Genomic DNA, 13,655 nt, shown 5'->3' with positions numbered 1-13,655 from the left:
GCACACATAGCCTAGCTTCTGGGACCTGTTCTTATATTAAGGATTGCCTAGCAAAAATTCAGCCTCTCTAGATTTTACGTATTTATTAAGAACAACAGGAGGAGGCCTAAACACCTGTTGGTTAATTAGTGGTGCTAGAAAGAGATATCTGGTAAAAAAAAAAAAAAAACTGCAAACGCAGTATGCGCCATCCTGAAAAGCATGGTAGCGTCGCCCGTATCCGAAAAGATAGTCAAGTACTGAAAGCGACAAGCTTTTGGTCAGATCTTCATCGACAAGGCTATCAGCATATGCACGACAAGGTACCGGAGCTACTGAAGGTCCTTCAAGGTTCTCTGCTTAGCAATCTACGAGGTATTCTAGGTTTCTAGTGGAGATGGTATCTACCACCTGTTCGTTGTTTGGACCCTGACGCCAGCCAAGCCACCCCAGCGACCACTTAAGCGACCCCGAAAACAAGCGATGTGATCATATGCACTCAGATACAGGACGCCCTGTAGGTTTAGGAATGGAGAAGTCTTCTCTTTGTTCCGGAAGTCAACTTTCTCACAGTCAGTACTAGTAGACACCATTGGGCGGTTGGTTAATAAGTGTATACGATGAGTACCGCAGGTGAGCCGGCAATAAGAAGCTTGCGTTGTCTATTGTTTACTCACTCCATCACCGTAATATCGTCCATATTGTGCGACAGAGAGCAGCCTGGGTTGAACTGTTGCCCTGGCATATGGTATACAGATGCACCACCCGCCGGTACATACGACCACCCGCGCTGGGCGGAAAACAGGGCTTTCTCTTCGCTCGGCCATATTTGAGCGACATGCAGACTTGTTGGTGTTGGGAGGGAGCACCGATACCTGCAAAGGGTCGAGACGTTAGGCCGCAGTACCCAGCTCATCAGCACCAATAACAACTACCCTCCGCCCAAGTCATGCTAGGCTAGGCAGCCGTGCCCTTCTCTCCACGCTCCGAAACCCAAAGCCTTGGCGAAAGCGAACTAGGGCTGCCCTTTTGAGCCCAGCCAGACCCGTCGAAATCCACCGTTTCCTCTTATTAGTACAGCTCCCCAGCCTATCAACAAAAAGTCGTTTAATCCTTCTCCGAAATTTTAATCCCAACCACAGTCCGCCAACTAGACAAGTTGCGATAGGGATAGCAACAGCCCAAAACAGCCCTTGGGTGAATGTGCCGTCACGAATATCGACGCTGTTCATGCCGAGATAGGAGGTCACAAAGGAGAGCGGCAGGAAGATGACGGTGACGATTGTGAAGATGGTGATGGCTTTGCTGTGTGATTCTTTGCGGACTTCGAGGATGTAGCGGAGCTTTAGTATTCAAGAGAAGGGTCAGTGTTTAGGAACGTAGGTGAAGTGGGTGGTTGGTTGGTAGGGAACGATGACAAAAAAACAGCTATACGCACCTGATCTGCGGCTCTCTTTGCTACTTTCTCCAGCTGGGAGAGGTCATGCCGCGTCTGATTGAGGTGCTGCTGGGTCTGAACTATACAGGTGGAGCTGATCTTGCTACTGCTATTGCCAGGGAGGTCGTTGGAGCATGGAGTGGACGAAACCACCTCCAGAGTTGATTCGAGAACGTTTAACTGTTGGTCGAGGACGAGATTGAGAATTTGGATCTCTTCCATAAGCTGCTGGATTTCGTCGAAGAGGTCGGAGCTTGGATTTCGTCGGGCTCGAAATTCCTGGTTTTATATTTGAGCGATAATGTAAGAAAATAGAAAATAGAAAAAGACACAGAGAGCAAAAGAAAGGAACAAAAAATAGGGACAGAAACAACGCTAAGCGAGAAGCAGGGCACATACCAGTTGCGCAATATAACTTCTATACATCTCAAGCAAGTTAAAGCCCACCCCGTCCTTTTCCTTTTGCTGCCAGGGGACTTTAGCCCTAGGCATCAATGCCAGTCGCTTCAGTATCAACGCCATGATATCCTCGGTATCGACTCTAGTGAACACCTTGACCCTACTACATTCCCCTGTTCTCGCCATGCTGATCAGTTCGTATTTGCCATGGGTCAAGCGGTCGTAGCACTGTTCAACCCAGAGCTCCAAGCTTTGCCAGGTCTCGTACTCACTATCACCCTCCCCCTGTATTTCGCATAGTTGGCTGCAGATGCACAGGAGGAGGACAAGAGGAGGGAAGGCGTGTACGAGAGACTGGGGGAGCTCGGGCGCTGCTGAGCGTTCCTTCGAATATAAGTCGTAGGCGACTCCAACACCCGCAAATATTCGATCGATCATTTTCCCAAGATAAGACAGGATCCTCTCCATATACTCTAGGTAGGTGACCGCGTACTGTAAAGTTTGAGTTGGTTAGATAGTAACTAAGAAAAGGCGTTCATTGACGGGAGTATATACTCACGCTCCCGCGGACAATGGCGTTAACCGCGCCAAAGAACTTTCCAATCAACCAAGATTCATCAGTCTTTTGGAAGTGTACCGGAATGAACGAGTCCAAAAGGTGTAATGCAGCGTTTATGACCAATTCTTTCCGTGCCCATGCTTCCCTTTCCGGTGCGCAGCTCTCAGAGTCATCATCACTGCCTAGCTGGAGGAATTTAACCTTGGTTCGCTCTATCTCGACCTGGACCTGCACCAGATGACTCTTGGTGATATTGTCCATCAATTTTCTTTCAAGAGGGCGGGAACTGAGAATGTAAAAGGCTTCCTTGTCACATCCCTCTAGCAACGGGCCGACGCTAGGATCGGCCCCATCGCCAGATTTCTTCTTCCCATTGGAAATCCCACCAGTTGAGTTGTTGAGCTGGCTAGCAGTGTGTGTAGCCTCAATTCCCCACTCAAACAGAGGGCACATCGTGGGAACACCTGTGGGGATGGAAGGTGGCGTTACTTTCCCCGCAGACGACAATGTCCCATCCGAGAGTAGAGCCGGCTGTGGCGAAGTTGCAGACGAACCTGTAGGGAATGACGACGATAAGGTATCTGACTTGCTGGAAGTAGCCGTCGAGGCGGATGGTGGTGAAGACGCTCTCGGCATGTCCATAATCAAGGTCTCCTGAGCGAAAGTCAGTGCCACTCGGAATGTCACAATATGAGCGCCATTGCACCTTTGTCTTCCAGGCATCGTTGCGTACTTGGTATCGAAATGGGCTTGTTATATCCGGAAAGCCTTTCCTCGAAAGATACTCGTCGTCATCCTTTTCACATATTAAATAATCGAAGACGTTGATCCTGCTGTACGACCTAATCGGACTATTCTCCGGTGACTGCTCGAACAAAGATACACGGCCATCAGACTCGCCATCTATCGCAGTTAAAAGGTCAGAATTACTGTCGATGGCGCGTTTTGTGTGCGATTTGGCGCCTTTATCACAGGCAGGGAATATGTCTTCCCCGGATTCGCTCAATGTCGTAAATGAATTCTTCATCTGGTTCAACAAAGGCCGAGTGTCGTCTACCATTTCTCCTGGATCCTTGCCCCTAAGTCGTAGAGTCACTGAAATGCCGGGGTAAACATTTTCATTCCAGTTGATGGAAGTAATAGGCCCGTTCGGGGCATCAAGCACATAATCATCGGTGTTGAAGGCGCGTCTGTGCTCTGCAGTAAATTGCATCCTCAGTGCGATTACCGGATACATGTTCTACAGGTGATTGTTAGTAAAATATAGCCCACTCGGGACAAGAAGTACTGTGGAGCAATACCGTCCAACTCTGCCCAATTCGCCACGGAATCCTGACCGTGGCACCGGAGAGATCGGTTAGTCGAATATATCGTTCACTGCGTTTCTCATGCCTGTCATTGACTTTGACGAGCTGCCCCATATCATCATAACTATCTCTGTAAGAAGGGTTGTGACTCGGTTGGAGTGGTCGTGCAACCAGGGCCTGCTTGTCGTCTGGTGAGCGATAGTCGGGTATTTGGATGGGCGCGTTGAGAGGCCATGCTGTATTATAGTAGGGCGTAAAGGGTCCAACATAGTATGGCGGGTATAAAGGGACATATGAGTATTTTCTCGGCGGCGCTGTGGGTTGCGGTTGGTGATTGGCTTCGTTCAAACCACCACGAGCCTTAGGAGAGACGACCAGCTGCTTATCCAAAGAAGAAGCGTATCCTTGTTTCCCGGGTTTCGGCAAGGGGATGGGTTGCGATTCAGGCGATGAAGCCTTTTGCACAAGGCGTATCGTGATATCCCCGTACTGGGACTTGTGGATTGTGTCCCTCCAGTTGACTTCGGACACGGATTCCTTGCCGATGACAAGTTCAAAGGTGCTTCTCCAAGAATCATTGAGGAACAGGGTTGCCATCAGACTGGACGGATCCAAAACACTGAGAAATGCTTTGATAAATTCAAACCAACTCTGGCATTGGTTCAATGGAAAGCTGTATTGCTTCCCCTGTATGCCAATCAACCGAATTTGTCTCTGCTCGGGGGCGGACGTTGGCGGCTTGGCCTTCTCGAGATGAACATAATTTCCTCGTAGTGTGTCGATATCGATGGGACCCGTGCTGAGAACTAAGTCTTATGGATCTCGTTAACACCATCAGGCGATGCTGGAGAGTACGGAAAATATTGCTTACCCTCATTAACTAAGAGCGCCCAAATCTGTGGGACGTATACCACATCAGGCTGCTTTCTAGCTGTTCGAGAGATCTGGTGTCTGTCTCTAGATGCCGTCGAGACAAAAGGGTATTGCCATTGTAGAAGACTCTGAACAGGATGGACGGATTCTCGATCCGTGTTTGGCTGGGACCGGAGGGGATCGAGGCTCAAGTACGGAAAGGCAATGAACACAACTTCTGCACTGCAATCTACCTCCTTGTCATTTTTGTCGTTGCCTCCAGCGACAAACCTCCTCATTGTTGGTTCCAAATACCTGCCGTGAACAAAGGGCTTTTCATATTCCTCTTCCAGGTGTTTGAACAAGGCAGCGATGAGGGGGACGGCATTTTCTGGAACTTCTTCTAGTCGTAGAATTTCTGTCTGAATGAATCATTATCAGGAATGGGTAATCAGCAGATATTCGGACAAATCTATACCATGAATGAACGCAATTCCATTGTATCACTGGTGTAATGCCTATGGCCGGATTTTCGTCAGCGTCTTACCCTATGGGTTGATTCACCGTGACCGGGGACTAACATACATCCAGCGAGTCTCGAAGCGACGATCTCCATCCTCTGTCTGATCATATGTCAAGATCGCAGCATTGTGCGTCTCGAAGCCTGCCGCTGATATCAGTTGACTTTGCACAATATCATAGCGTTCCATTCTCAGCTGCGGTTTGCCCGGGATGTTGAGAGGGAACTCTCGGGTGACTGCTCTCCATGGCATGGTAGTAATACCCGCGTGCTTGTCTTCCAAGTCTGTCTTCAGGCGACGGAGGTTGATGAAGCGATGGACAGGCCTTGTGCCGGGTCTTTCGGTTTGGGGCCCAGGTCCAGTTTCGCTAGGCTGTTCGCTAGCACGCGACGGCCCACCGGCAGATGTAGACACTTCAGCGCCATGACTTTGTAATCCAATGCCTTGGTTGGGATGATAGTATGGTGTCCGGTACGGGCTGCCAAATAGCGGGGCTGGTGCGAAAGGGTTTTGAGCAGCGTAAGGTGTGAGGTAATCAGAAGGGTAGTAAGTGGTATAGCCCGGGTACTCGTAAGGCTGCGAAGGAACATAGGAAGGCGGCCGGTAGGATTGAGGCTCATAAGAAGGGAATCTTCGGCGTCGATGCCGCCGTCGATGTGGTGCGTCAGCAGTTCCTTGAGCTCGAAGGGATCCATTACCACCTGTAGTGTTCCTTAAACGAGGTATTTTTGGGTAGGATGCCGTGTTCCAGTTGCCAGCGTGGCTAGGGCCAACAACCGGTCCCGTGGGAGACGACACAAACGAGCTGTATTCCGAACGTGGGTTGAGGTAAGGCCGAGTCTCTGTCGGGCGTCTTCTAGCGTGTATTCGAACCGGTTCTACCTCAGATGCAATGCTCAAAGGCCTTCTAGATTGATTAGAAGTCGTGAGCACCGTATCTTCATAGATACCTTGGACTGGAGGCGATCGGCCAGGACCTGAGACATCTGATAGGAGATCATCATCGTGTATGATGATGGAGAGTTCGCTGCTCTCGTAGCGCGAGTCTGGTCTGGTGTTGATACCTGGAGTTCTTGTGCTGACGCTCGCGTCCTGGCGTGTGTCTGGGAGAGTAACCTCTGCATCTTCGTCGTACTCTTCAACGAAAGCTGGGTGAGGAGCTCTCCCGGCCGACGACATCTTTGCGCGAGAGATAGAGCCGATTGAGCCTCAAGGTCGCTCCACTCACTGCGAAAAACCGTGGCGGGACGGCGATGGCTATTGGAATTGAGTAAGAAAACTCGAGATTTGCGGGGCAATGTCCTTTAAAGATGAACGGCTGCAGCTGCACTGCACTTATGCACTGCCACGCCAGAAAGGCGAGGCTCGCCCCGTCACTCGTGGCAATAATACTCAGTGCGAGGCTGAAGATTCATGAACATTCTATCTCTTATTCTCCCCAGACCCTATTTCAGAATTGAGGCTGACTGGTCGAGATTTAGTTAATTAGATGCAGAGAGCAATTCCTCTTCCACAGTTCGGTAGCTTATTTCAGCTGATAGTTGATGCATGAGGGGAACATCCAAGCCTCGACATCGGACTTTTCGACCTCACTCTTCCAAATACTAGGTCGGTAGATTTGGCTTATCGGCTTCGACACAGGTTGGGTACGGCAAGGTATAGTATGCATAGAATTGAATATAGGCAAATCAGTAGATTTACAGCCGTCGCAATGACGTCTTGAAAAGTATTCCTCAATTGAACAATTCCCAGATCGACAAAGCAGCCGCAGCATGCGGGCGTCTAGACGTCATCAAGGTGAGCGTGAATGAACCAGTCCGATTCGCTTTGTTTGCACAGTCTGACAATGTCACCTTAGAGAATCATCCTTGTTGGTGGACTAGCCAGTTCTGAGTATGCTCAGGACTCTCCGCGCACGACTTTCATGCAGCGTGACTCAACCACAGTCGACGCCGTTCCTGAACCGTAACTACTCTCAAGGCCCCGTCAATATTGCTCAATCAGCAATCCAACCTAGCGCTGAATATATCCGAAACAAATATCAATCTTCATCGCCCTTACTATGCTAAGGCGCTATACGAAGACATTGACGACCGCCTTAAATCTATATACGCCCCGTCCTTTTTAACCGTAATAGAACGTTGTGCGGTAAGTCTGTCCTCGGAGTAATAATCTGCGAAAACGATCTAATGAGCCACATATCCATAGATTATCATCGCCATTGTCAATGACATACACAGTAGACTTCCCGCCGTCAGTAAGCCCCATAATAATCAAGGGCGCATGCGTAGCAGTCGCCGTAGAAATAAGCACCGCCTCGGCACCGCTATTCCTCATGCAGTCCTCTGGATCTGCAAAGAACTTGACGGTTTGTGGGAAATTGGCAGCCACCCACTCATCGCTCCCTGGCTTTGTATCGCAGGCTGCAACGAACTCGATGCGTGGCTGCTGGAAGGCGATGATTCGGGCGCGGATGGCGCCTAGGCGGCCAAGGCCGATTAGGGCTAGTTTGAGACGGGGTTGGTTGGGCATTTTGATTTGGGGATTTGACTTCGTGCTGGAAGGTAAGTGACGGGCTCTAGATGGTGTTTGAGAGTTTCGTCGTGAGGCTTTCTATAGTAAAGTAGCTGTGTCATTGTTCCTTTCCGATGTGTAGCATTGCGAATAGATCCGGCGAGGTTAGGGCCGATGGAGATCTTACGGCCGATGCAGGATCGGAGATAAATGGTATGTAGCTACCGTAGATACGTGCTGTCGGCCTCTAGTAACCATGACCCGCAGCAGTGACCCGAATATCCATTCCAAGTGGGGACGGTAATACTCGCTTTCGTCAACGAGATTTCATCATCGTCTGCTCGAAGGGCAAACCGCCACTCTTGGGACACCCAGAGGGGGGGGACAGTGAAGACAGCTCGACCGCATCGGCGTGACTTACGTGCAGTGGCCCAGGAAGGGCGGGGTGGGGGTGGTTTCTCTCCATAGTGCAGGTGGTATCTAGATGCTCTCTCGCTATTTGATCGAACTGCGCAGACACATTTTATAAGCCGCAGTCATGCACATTCCAAACTATCTTACATGGTATATCTATTTGGACCAAGCCTCCTTGCTGAGAATAATCTTCTCCTGAGCCAGGTGATCAAACACGCGGAAAATACCCATCCGCAACGGGATACTCCTCCGTGAACCCTACACTCCGAATCTCATCCAAGCTCAGCTCACGATCGCGACCCAAAAAGCTAAAGCCTGCAGAGAGAAAAATCCAGGTCTCCTTGGAGATGTCTCGAGGACGCAGCCTACATTCCTCACACATCTTCTTGTACTCGTCCTGGTGCGCCAACCACCACTTGTCAATGTCCCTCCAGCCCTTTTCCTCGGGAGTTGCGCCTTCAGCACTTAGACTAAAGTATTCGCACATCTTGGGCCATACAAGAGTGTAAGGTGCCAGGGTGGCGTTATCGACTATGTTGAATGCCTCTCCGTGTGCCTGGTCCGGCTTCTCGATGGAAAGAAACAGCTCCGAACGGGCGATGATATCCTGCGAGGAAGGCGTGTGAGTGTGGATGTAGCTTGTGTAAGGCCCTGGAAAGACGGCGGTGGCACCGGGGCCGTTCACGTAGCGATAAAGCATCAGGTAGAGCGCGAGAGGCTCGACGTATGTCATGCTTGTGGGGATGGGAACGTGGCCTGCCCGGACATCGAGATGTCAATCACAGTCGGTCTGGTCGGTCAAAGCTACCCTAATGAAAAAGGGAGAGATACGCGCCGATGATTGTATCCGGCCGGACCTCGCACCACTTCCAAGATTTCCCCTTATTGGCTTCCTTGATTAGGTCGACCTGCGCATAGTAGAAGATTTCGTTGCCCCAGGGTGAAGGAATGCGCGGATTGTCCTCGCGCAGGGGAGGGTTGATCTCGATGTGTGCTTGGAAGCGGAACACAGCGACTCCATAGTTCTGTGGTCAGTCAGCCAGATGGAATCCGGATGTGAATGGTATAGTGCTAGGTTAGTACATACATTTGTTCCAGTTTGCAGCACAAAGAACTTCATGTTCTTGTAGTCGGTCAACAGCATGCACGGCGTTGTAGGCCATTTCCCACATTGTTATTCCGAATCGCCATCACATCCACCGAGTATGCAGTGGCGTTGGAATAGGCTGTTATAGTTAGATATGATCCAATTGTATGTTCGCCAATGCCATTTCTTACCAAGATAATACACGTGGGTGACATCTTCAAGGTTGCGGACCTTCTCCTGCAACGGGAACATCACCTCGTCAAGGGCCCCCCCCGCAAATTGACTCCGGAATGCAATTCCAGTCGTGGGTCAGGCGGTAAACCACTTCTCTCTAGAGGCAACGGCCTATTCGTCAAGCCGATCACTCTATCAAAGGTGGTGGGCGTGGGGTATGAGAGAGCGCATGTGGTAACGGCCCAGCCAGAGATACCGCTGGCCCCGAAGACCAATGCAACTTTCTTTGATTCAGGCATTGCCATTCGATGGTTGCGTTCTTTGCTTTGGCTTGAAGGAGGAATCGACGCGTGCGGGACCAGACGCTTTTTCTCAGGCGAAATCGACAGGAGGGGCCATAACTAAGAGCAGCACCCGCGGCCCCTCTCTCCTCGCTAGTACGTAGTGCCATCACCCGCCAAGAGGTTAATCAAGTCGCCTACCTATAAATATGCTAGTTTGGCTACATCAAATCACTTTGGGCCAACCGAATCCGCATGGTTCGGACGCCACTCAGGATCCGCGCCCATGTCAAACCGACGGCGCCAGTCTTGGTAGTTAGTGGCCTTATCAACTGATCGAGTATGTAGCTACGTCAGTCGGCCCGAGCCGAGGTCGTGGATTCAAATTGGATGGCAAATCCCAGAGGCTTGCTTGCAACTGCAGTGACATTTTTCTTTCAGCAAATCTCCCAGACACAGTGGCCACGTACCCACCGCTGATTGTCATTGGACGAATCTTTCCTACATACTCTGTATAGTCCTTTCAGTTCAAAGTTTTTGACTGTTAAAAAATGTCTTTATTCCAATTGACAAGGATAATACTGTGCCGTCTGGAGACGGATCTTATATCTTGGTCCACTCTGCATGGATACCCTCGTTATGGAATCCCTATCGAAGTCCGAAGGGGATGAAATGCACCATGCAAGTACAACAACTTTCTTTACCCGTAGAGTTATCCACCTGGCTTAGAGGTACAGAGCGGACTCCGCTCTATACAGGTTAGAGTTCATCATGTGGATGTAATGGAACCGCCCCATGGTCGTGATCATGATCATGTTGCAGATTTGGAATTTTTCCAAGCTTGCGAGCTCGCTGGGCTGCCCGAACAGCAGCCACAAAGACCGGATCTATCTGGTCGCGAAGCAGGCTCTTCTTCCCATCCGGCAGGGCGGCTTTAAATAGTCTCACGTACGACCTCCATAACTGCCGCCGAGGCTTCGCCGGTGACAACGACTGCTCGGACATACGGCTCGTCATCGGACGCAAGTAATCCTTTGATAAGCTGCTGGACGCGTTGCGATATTTTGTCCTGTACCTTATTAGTATACTTGAGCGAGTGCCTGACATGTAAGAGAGAGTTTCATGGCCATCTTACATCGCTGCGTCTGCCTTGTCGACGCCGAAATCAGGATACCTGGCCTGAGTGTGCTCAGCGTCAATCGAGTCGGCAGCAAACTCCGTTACGTCTGCGGTCCACATGTCCAGTGCATGGGCCTTGTAATCCACACACGCAACAAGATTCAGCGAGCCTTCGAACAAATCGAACTGTTCCTCGTGCCCAGCGCCTCCGACGTGTCTAGATGATATGATAGTCGCGCGCAGCGTTAAGAGACTCTAGGACTTTTTGTGTATGCCCTTGCCCTCGTCCCCGGCCCCTCCACGTCGGATTATTTCCTGAGTGCCAGGTATCGATCCTGACAGAAGTGACTTGGAACGTCTGGCCTTTGTCATTTAGCTTTGACATACTTGACTCTAAGGGTAACTTCTACTATACTACCTTGCCACGACCCTCAAACCTCCAATCAATATGGGTGCCCATCCTGACATTCGCTTCCACTAATCCATCAAGCATCCAATGCTATTTTGACGGGTGATTAAGATATCATGGCCAGGATTTTCATATAGCTGCTGTGGTATGGAGAAGCCAGGATTTTAGAGAGTGTTCCCTGACAGTTATAAAAACTTAGTTGTATAGGGTTAAGTAGAGATTCCACAGCGATTGCTGGAGGAGTTCCGTACAGAGACAAGAAAATGCGATCTAATATTTTAGATCCGCATCAATATGGAAATAGAAGTATCTGCCGTTGCTGAGCGTAGGTACTTATACTTTGTGGCACACAGACCACAGACACTACTGCAGCCGTAGCCTTGCCTTGGTTTCACCAGACTACATCTGACGTTCGGAAAAGGACAGATACAGCATATGCCGCTGGAAAAACCAAATTACTATAATGAATAATAAGCTCAGAACTCACACTTCAGTTCCCTTCGAAGGTAAGATGCGGGCTATCTAGGCCCCTCTCAGCAAGTGCGAAAGACCTAACCTGTTCTCTACTGGGGACACCGATATCTATTATCCCATGACTGCATATGGATGTACAAGTTCTGGTGGATAGTCATGCTGACTGTTGCGTTGGCGATTTTGGCGTCTATATTTCAGCTAGCAGCTTCTTTATTTTAACCTCGAGAAGATCTTAGTCAGGGCACTCAAATCCTCCCCCTCCAACCCCATCTCCTTCGTGCCAAGATACAACTCCCCAACAAGCTCGATAATCGGCGACCACGTATCAACCTCCTCCGAAGCAGACTTGATAAGCTGCGTAAGATTATAGCAATACCTAACCGTCGCCTCAGCCGTCCAGTCCCCGCTGAGCATTTTCTGGACCTTATGACGCGAGTACTCAGATGCCATTGGGCCCGCATTCAATACTTGTCCGAACGCCTGTGTATCCAACCCTGTGCTTGCGCCAGGTTCATTGCTTCAGCGAGCCCGCCCATAAGTGTAATCAGTACAAGCTAACAGCGTATTTCATCCGAAGTCCTTGCCCGATCCCGCCGCAGTAAATGGCTGCTCGGGTTATTGGTTGTATAATCGGTCGGATGCTCTCTGATACCTCTGCGTTCCCAGCTAACATCCCAATGAGCGTCCCTTGCTCAGCGGGGCCTCTGCTTCCGCTAACGGGAATTTCGAGGAACGAGCCGCCGGCGGTATGTACTTGCTTTGCGAGCGAGAGGTTGCAAGCGACGGGAACGGAGGCCGTATTGATGAGGGTCTTGCCGCGCAGGGACCTGGTCAAGCCGTCGAAGAGCATGGAGAATATGAAGTCGGAGTTTTCGAGGACGTTAGAGGGGGTAGACGCGATTGTGGTTCCGGCTTGCTTAATGGGTGGGTATTTTGATGGACTTCTGTTCCATACTGTAAGGGGGAAACTATTTGTATACGTTGAGGGCCATGGGAAGGCCCATTGTGCCTAGGCCTAGGAAGCAGAGTCTAGGGTTACTTAGAGACATTCTCGAGCTGGTTTGGCAAGGATGAGGACGGTGAATTTGAGGCCTGGCTGGACGATCGGAGACGATATAAAACAAGATGAATGAAAACCCAAGGGCTTCTGGACTGACAATGCCTGGTAATGAAAGCTTTGCTGAAATGTTCATGGATCCCCACTTGGCGATGACATAGGGCGCCGTAGGGCCCAGTACATACTGAACAGTACACTGTACACGCCCGAACGGATACGATCAAACAGTCCGGATACGCCCTTGGACAATTTACCTTCAGACATTTGCAACAATCCTTCCCCGCTCATCCCATCATGGCCAAGTAGTTAATCGTGGGGAGATTTACCTTCTGGAGAACCATGAATTCATAGTAGAGTTCCAGTAATACCCCGGGCATCTAGTATTTTCTAAAGATCACCGAACCCATGGTATTGGACCGGCTAACCAAGTTCTACAGAGACCCTAACATGAGCCAAAGATTTCGACATCCTGCACGATTTCTTTACCTCACGACTTTCCGGTCAGGTCTCGGCGCCCGTTGGACGGGCTGGCGGGCAATCGGGCCGATTCGCAGCTCGACTAATCGGCATTCGGGCTCCCTTAACAGGAGATTGGTCAACCGGGACCAGAAAAGTGTCAAGTTTGTAAATGGTTGTAGATGGAGAACAGTGAAACCATACCTGCTCTAATAGATACTGTATAGATATATCCCGGCTTTATGCAACTTGGGGCACGCTGCCTATTCAGTATCTGATCCCTGTTTGGATCTGACCTACGCTTGACCCGTCTGCCCGTGAAGACCGCATGGCCTTAACCCAGGGGCTTGAAGCGCAGCACCAAGAATTTGAGGATAAAAAAGCCTATATCAGGTGTTCTTTCCGACAAATAAGTACATACGACCACAGGGTGTGGAGAACAGGGCTTCCCGTCCGCTCAGCCGTACTTAAGCCACACGCCGGCTGGTTAGTAGTATGGTGGGTGACCACATGCGAATCCCAGCTGTTGTATGTTTTTTTTTTGTCTTTTTTGATGGCTCCTAAAAAGGATCTCAGCACACTGCCAAGAGCGGAGCAGCAACAGCTCGGAGTCGA

General features: G+C 50.2%; 5 protein-coding genes across 5 annotated transcripts; all 5 read right to left on the bottom strand.

Moving 5' to 3' along the window:
• Nucleotides 1-421: 421 nt before the first annotated feature.
• BDV17DRAFT_3103 (uncharacterized protein) lies at nucleotides 422-1,903 on the bottom strand. Its single transcript, XM_073764364.1, has 3 exons — nucleotides 1,817-1,903; nucleotides 1,418-1,696; nucleotides 422-1,322 (listed from the first exon to the last, which is right to left on the bottom strand). The coding sequence occupies exons 1-3, from the start codon at nucleotides 1,841-1,843 to the stop codon at nucleotides 927-929; spliced, it is 702 nt and encodes a 233-aa protein (XP_073621050.1). The 5' UTR covers nucleotides 1,844-1,903; the 3' UTR covers nucleotides 422-926.
• A 2,814-nt stretch (nucleotides 1,904-4,717) lies between these two features.
• Nucleotides 4,718-6,347, bottom strand: BDV17DRAFT_3095 (uncharacterized protein). The gene is made up of 4 exons (XM_073764362.1): nucleotides 5,319-6,347; nucleotides 5,120-5,198; nucleotides 5,013-5,052; nucleotides 4,718-4,952 (listed from the first exon to the last, which is right to left on the bottom strand). The coding sequence occupies exons 1-4, from the start codon at nucleotides 6,232-6,234 to the stop codon at nucleotides 4,938-4,940; spliced, it is 1,050 nt and encodes a 349-aa protein (XP_073621049.1). The 5' UTR covers nucleotides 6,235-6,347; the 3' UTR covers nucleotides 4,718-4,937.
• Nucleotides 6,348-7,179: 832 nt separating this feature from the next.
• Nucleotides 7,180-7,587, bottom strand: BDV17DRAFT_285941 (uncharacterized protein; the record flags this gene model as incomplete). Its single annotated transcript, XM_073760805.1, has 2 exons — nucleotides 7,180-7,228; nucleotides 7,292-7,587. The coding sequence occupies 2 exons, from the start codon at nucleotides 7,585-7,587 to the stop codon at nucleotides 7,180-7,182; spliced, it is 345 nt and encodes a 114-aa protein (XP_073621048.1).
• Nucleotides 7,588-8,191: 604 nt separating this feature from the next.
• BDV17DRAFT_278540 (uncharacterized protein) lies at nucleotides 8,192-9,543 on the bottom strand (the record flags this gene model as incomplete). The annotated part of the gene is made up of 6 exons (XM_073759547.1): nucleotides 8,192-8,739; nucleotides 8,819-9,008; nucleotides 9,071-9,106; nucleotides 9,154-9,209; nucleotides 9,262-9,325; nucleotides 9,355-9,543. 6 exons carry the CDS (start codon nucleotides 9,541-9,543, stop codon nucleotides 8,192-8,194), a joined length of 1,083 nt encoding a protein of 360 aa, XP_073621047.1.
• A 2,194-nt stretch (nucleotides 9,544-11,737) lies between these two features.
• BDV17DRAFT_296945 (NAD(P)-dependent oxidoreductase) lies at nucleotides 11,738-13,083 on the bottom strand (the record flags this gene model as incomplete). Its single annotated transcript, XM_073763410.1, has 3 exons — nucleotides 12,770-13,083; nucleotides 12,079-12,481; nucleotides 11,738-12,026 (listed from the first exon to the last, which is right to left on the bottom strand). Exons 1-3 carry the CDS (start codon nucleotides 12,870-12,872, stop codon nucleotides 11,738-11,740), a joined length of 795 nt encoding a protein of 264 aa, XP_073621046.1. The 5' UTR covers nucleotides 12,873-13,083.
• Nucleotides 13,084-13,655: the final 572 nt, after the last annotated feature.

Source organism: Aspergillus undulatus (assembly GCF_047715775.1).
Source record: "Aspergillus undulatus strain CBS 261.88 unplaced genomic scaffold BDV17scaffold_1, whole genome shotgun sequence".
NCBI classification, from domain to species: Eukaryota; Fungi; Ascomycota; class Eurotiomycetes; order Eurotiales; family Aspergillaceae; genus Aspergillus; species Aspergillus undulatus.
Note: the sequence above shows the minus strand (reverse complement) of the source record. Positions and strands in the feature narration are given on the sequence as shown.

What these genes read in the sequence shown, in the direction of transcription:
- BDV17DRAFT_3095 (XM_073764362.1), bottom strand. Translation starts at nt 6,234, where the DNA reads ATGTCGTCGGCCGGGAGAGCTCCTCACCCAGCTTTCGTTGAAGAGTAC. An exon ending in CTTGGAAGACAAGCACGCGG is followed by an intron (nt 5,199 to 5,318) that starts GTATTACTACCA and finishes TATCAGCGGCAG; the next exon opens with GCTTCGAGACGCACAATGCT. An exon ending in CGCTTCGAGACTCGCTGGAT is followed by an intron (nt 5,053 to 5,119) that starts GTATGTTAGTCC and finishes ATCCGGCCATAG; the next exon opens with GCATTACACCAGTGATACAA.
- BDV17DRAFT_3103 (XM_073764364.1), bottom strand. Translation starts at nt 1,843, where the DNA reads ATGTATAGAAGTTATATTGCGCAACTG. An exon ending in GAAGTTATATTGCGCAACTG is followed by an intron (nt 1,697 to 1,816) that starts GTATGTGCCCTG and finishes ATATAAAACCAG; the next exon opens with GAATTTCGAGCCCGACGAAA. An exon ending in CAAAGAGAGCCGCAGATCAG is followed by an intron (nt 1,323 to 1,417) that starts GTGCGTATAGCT and finishes TGAATACTAAAG; the next exon opens with CTCCGCTACATCCTCGAAGT.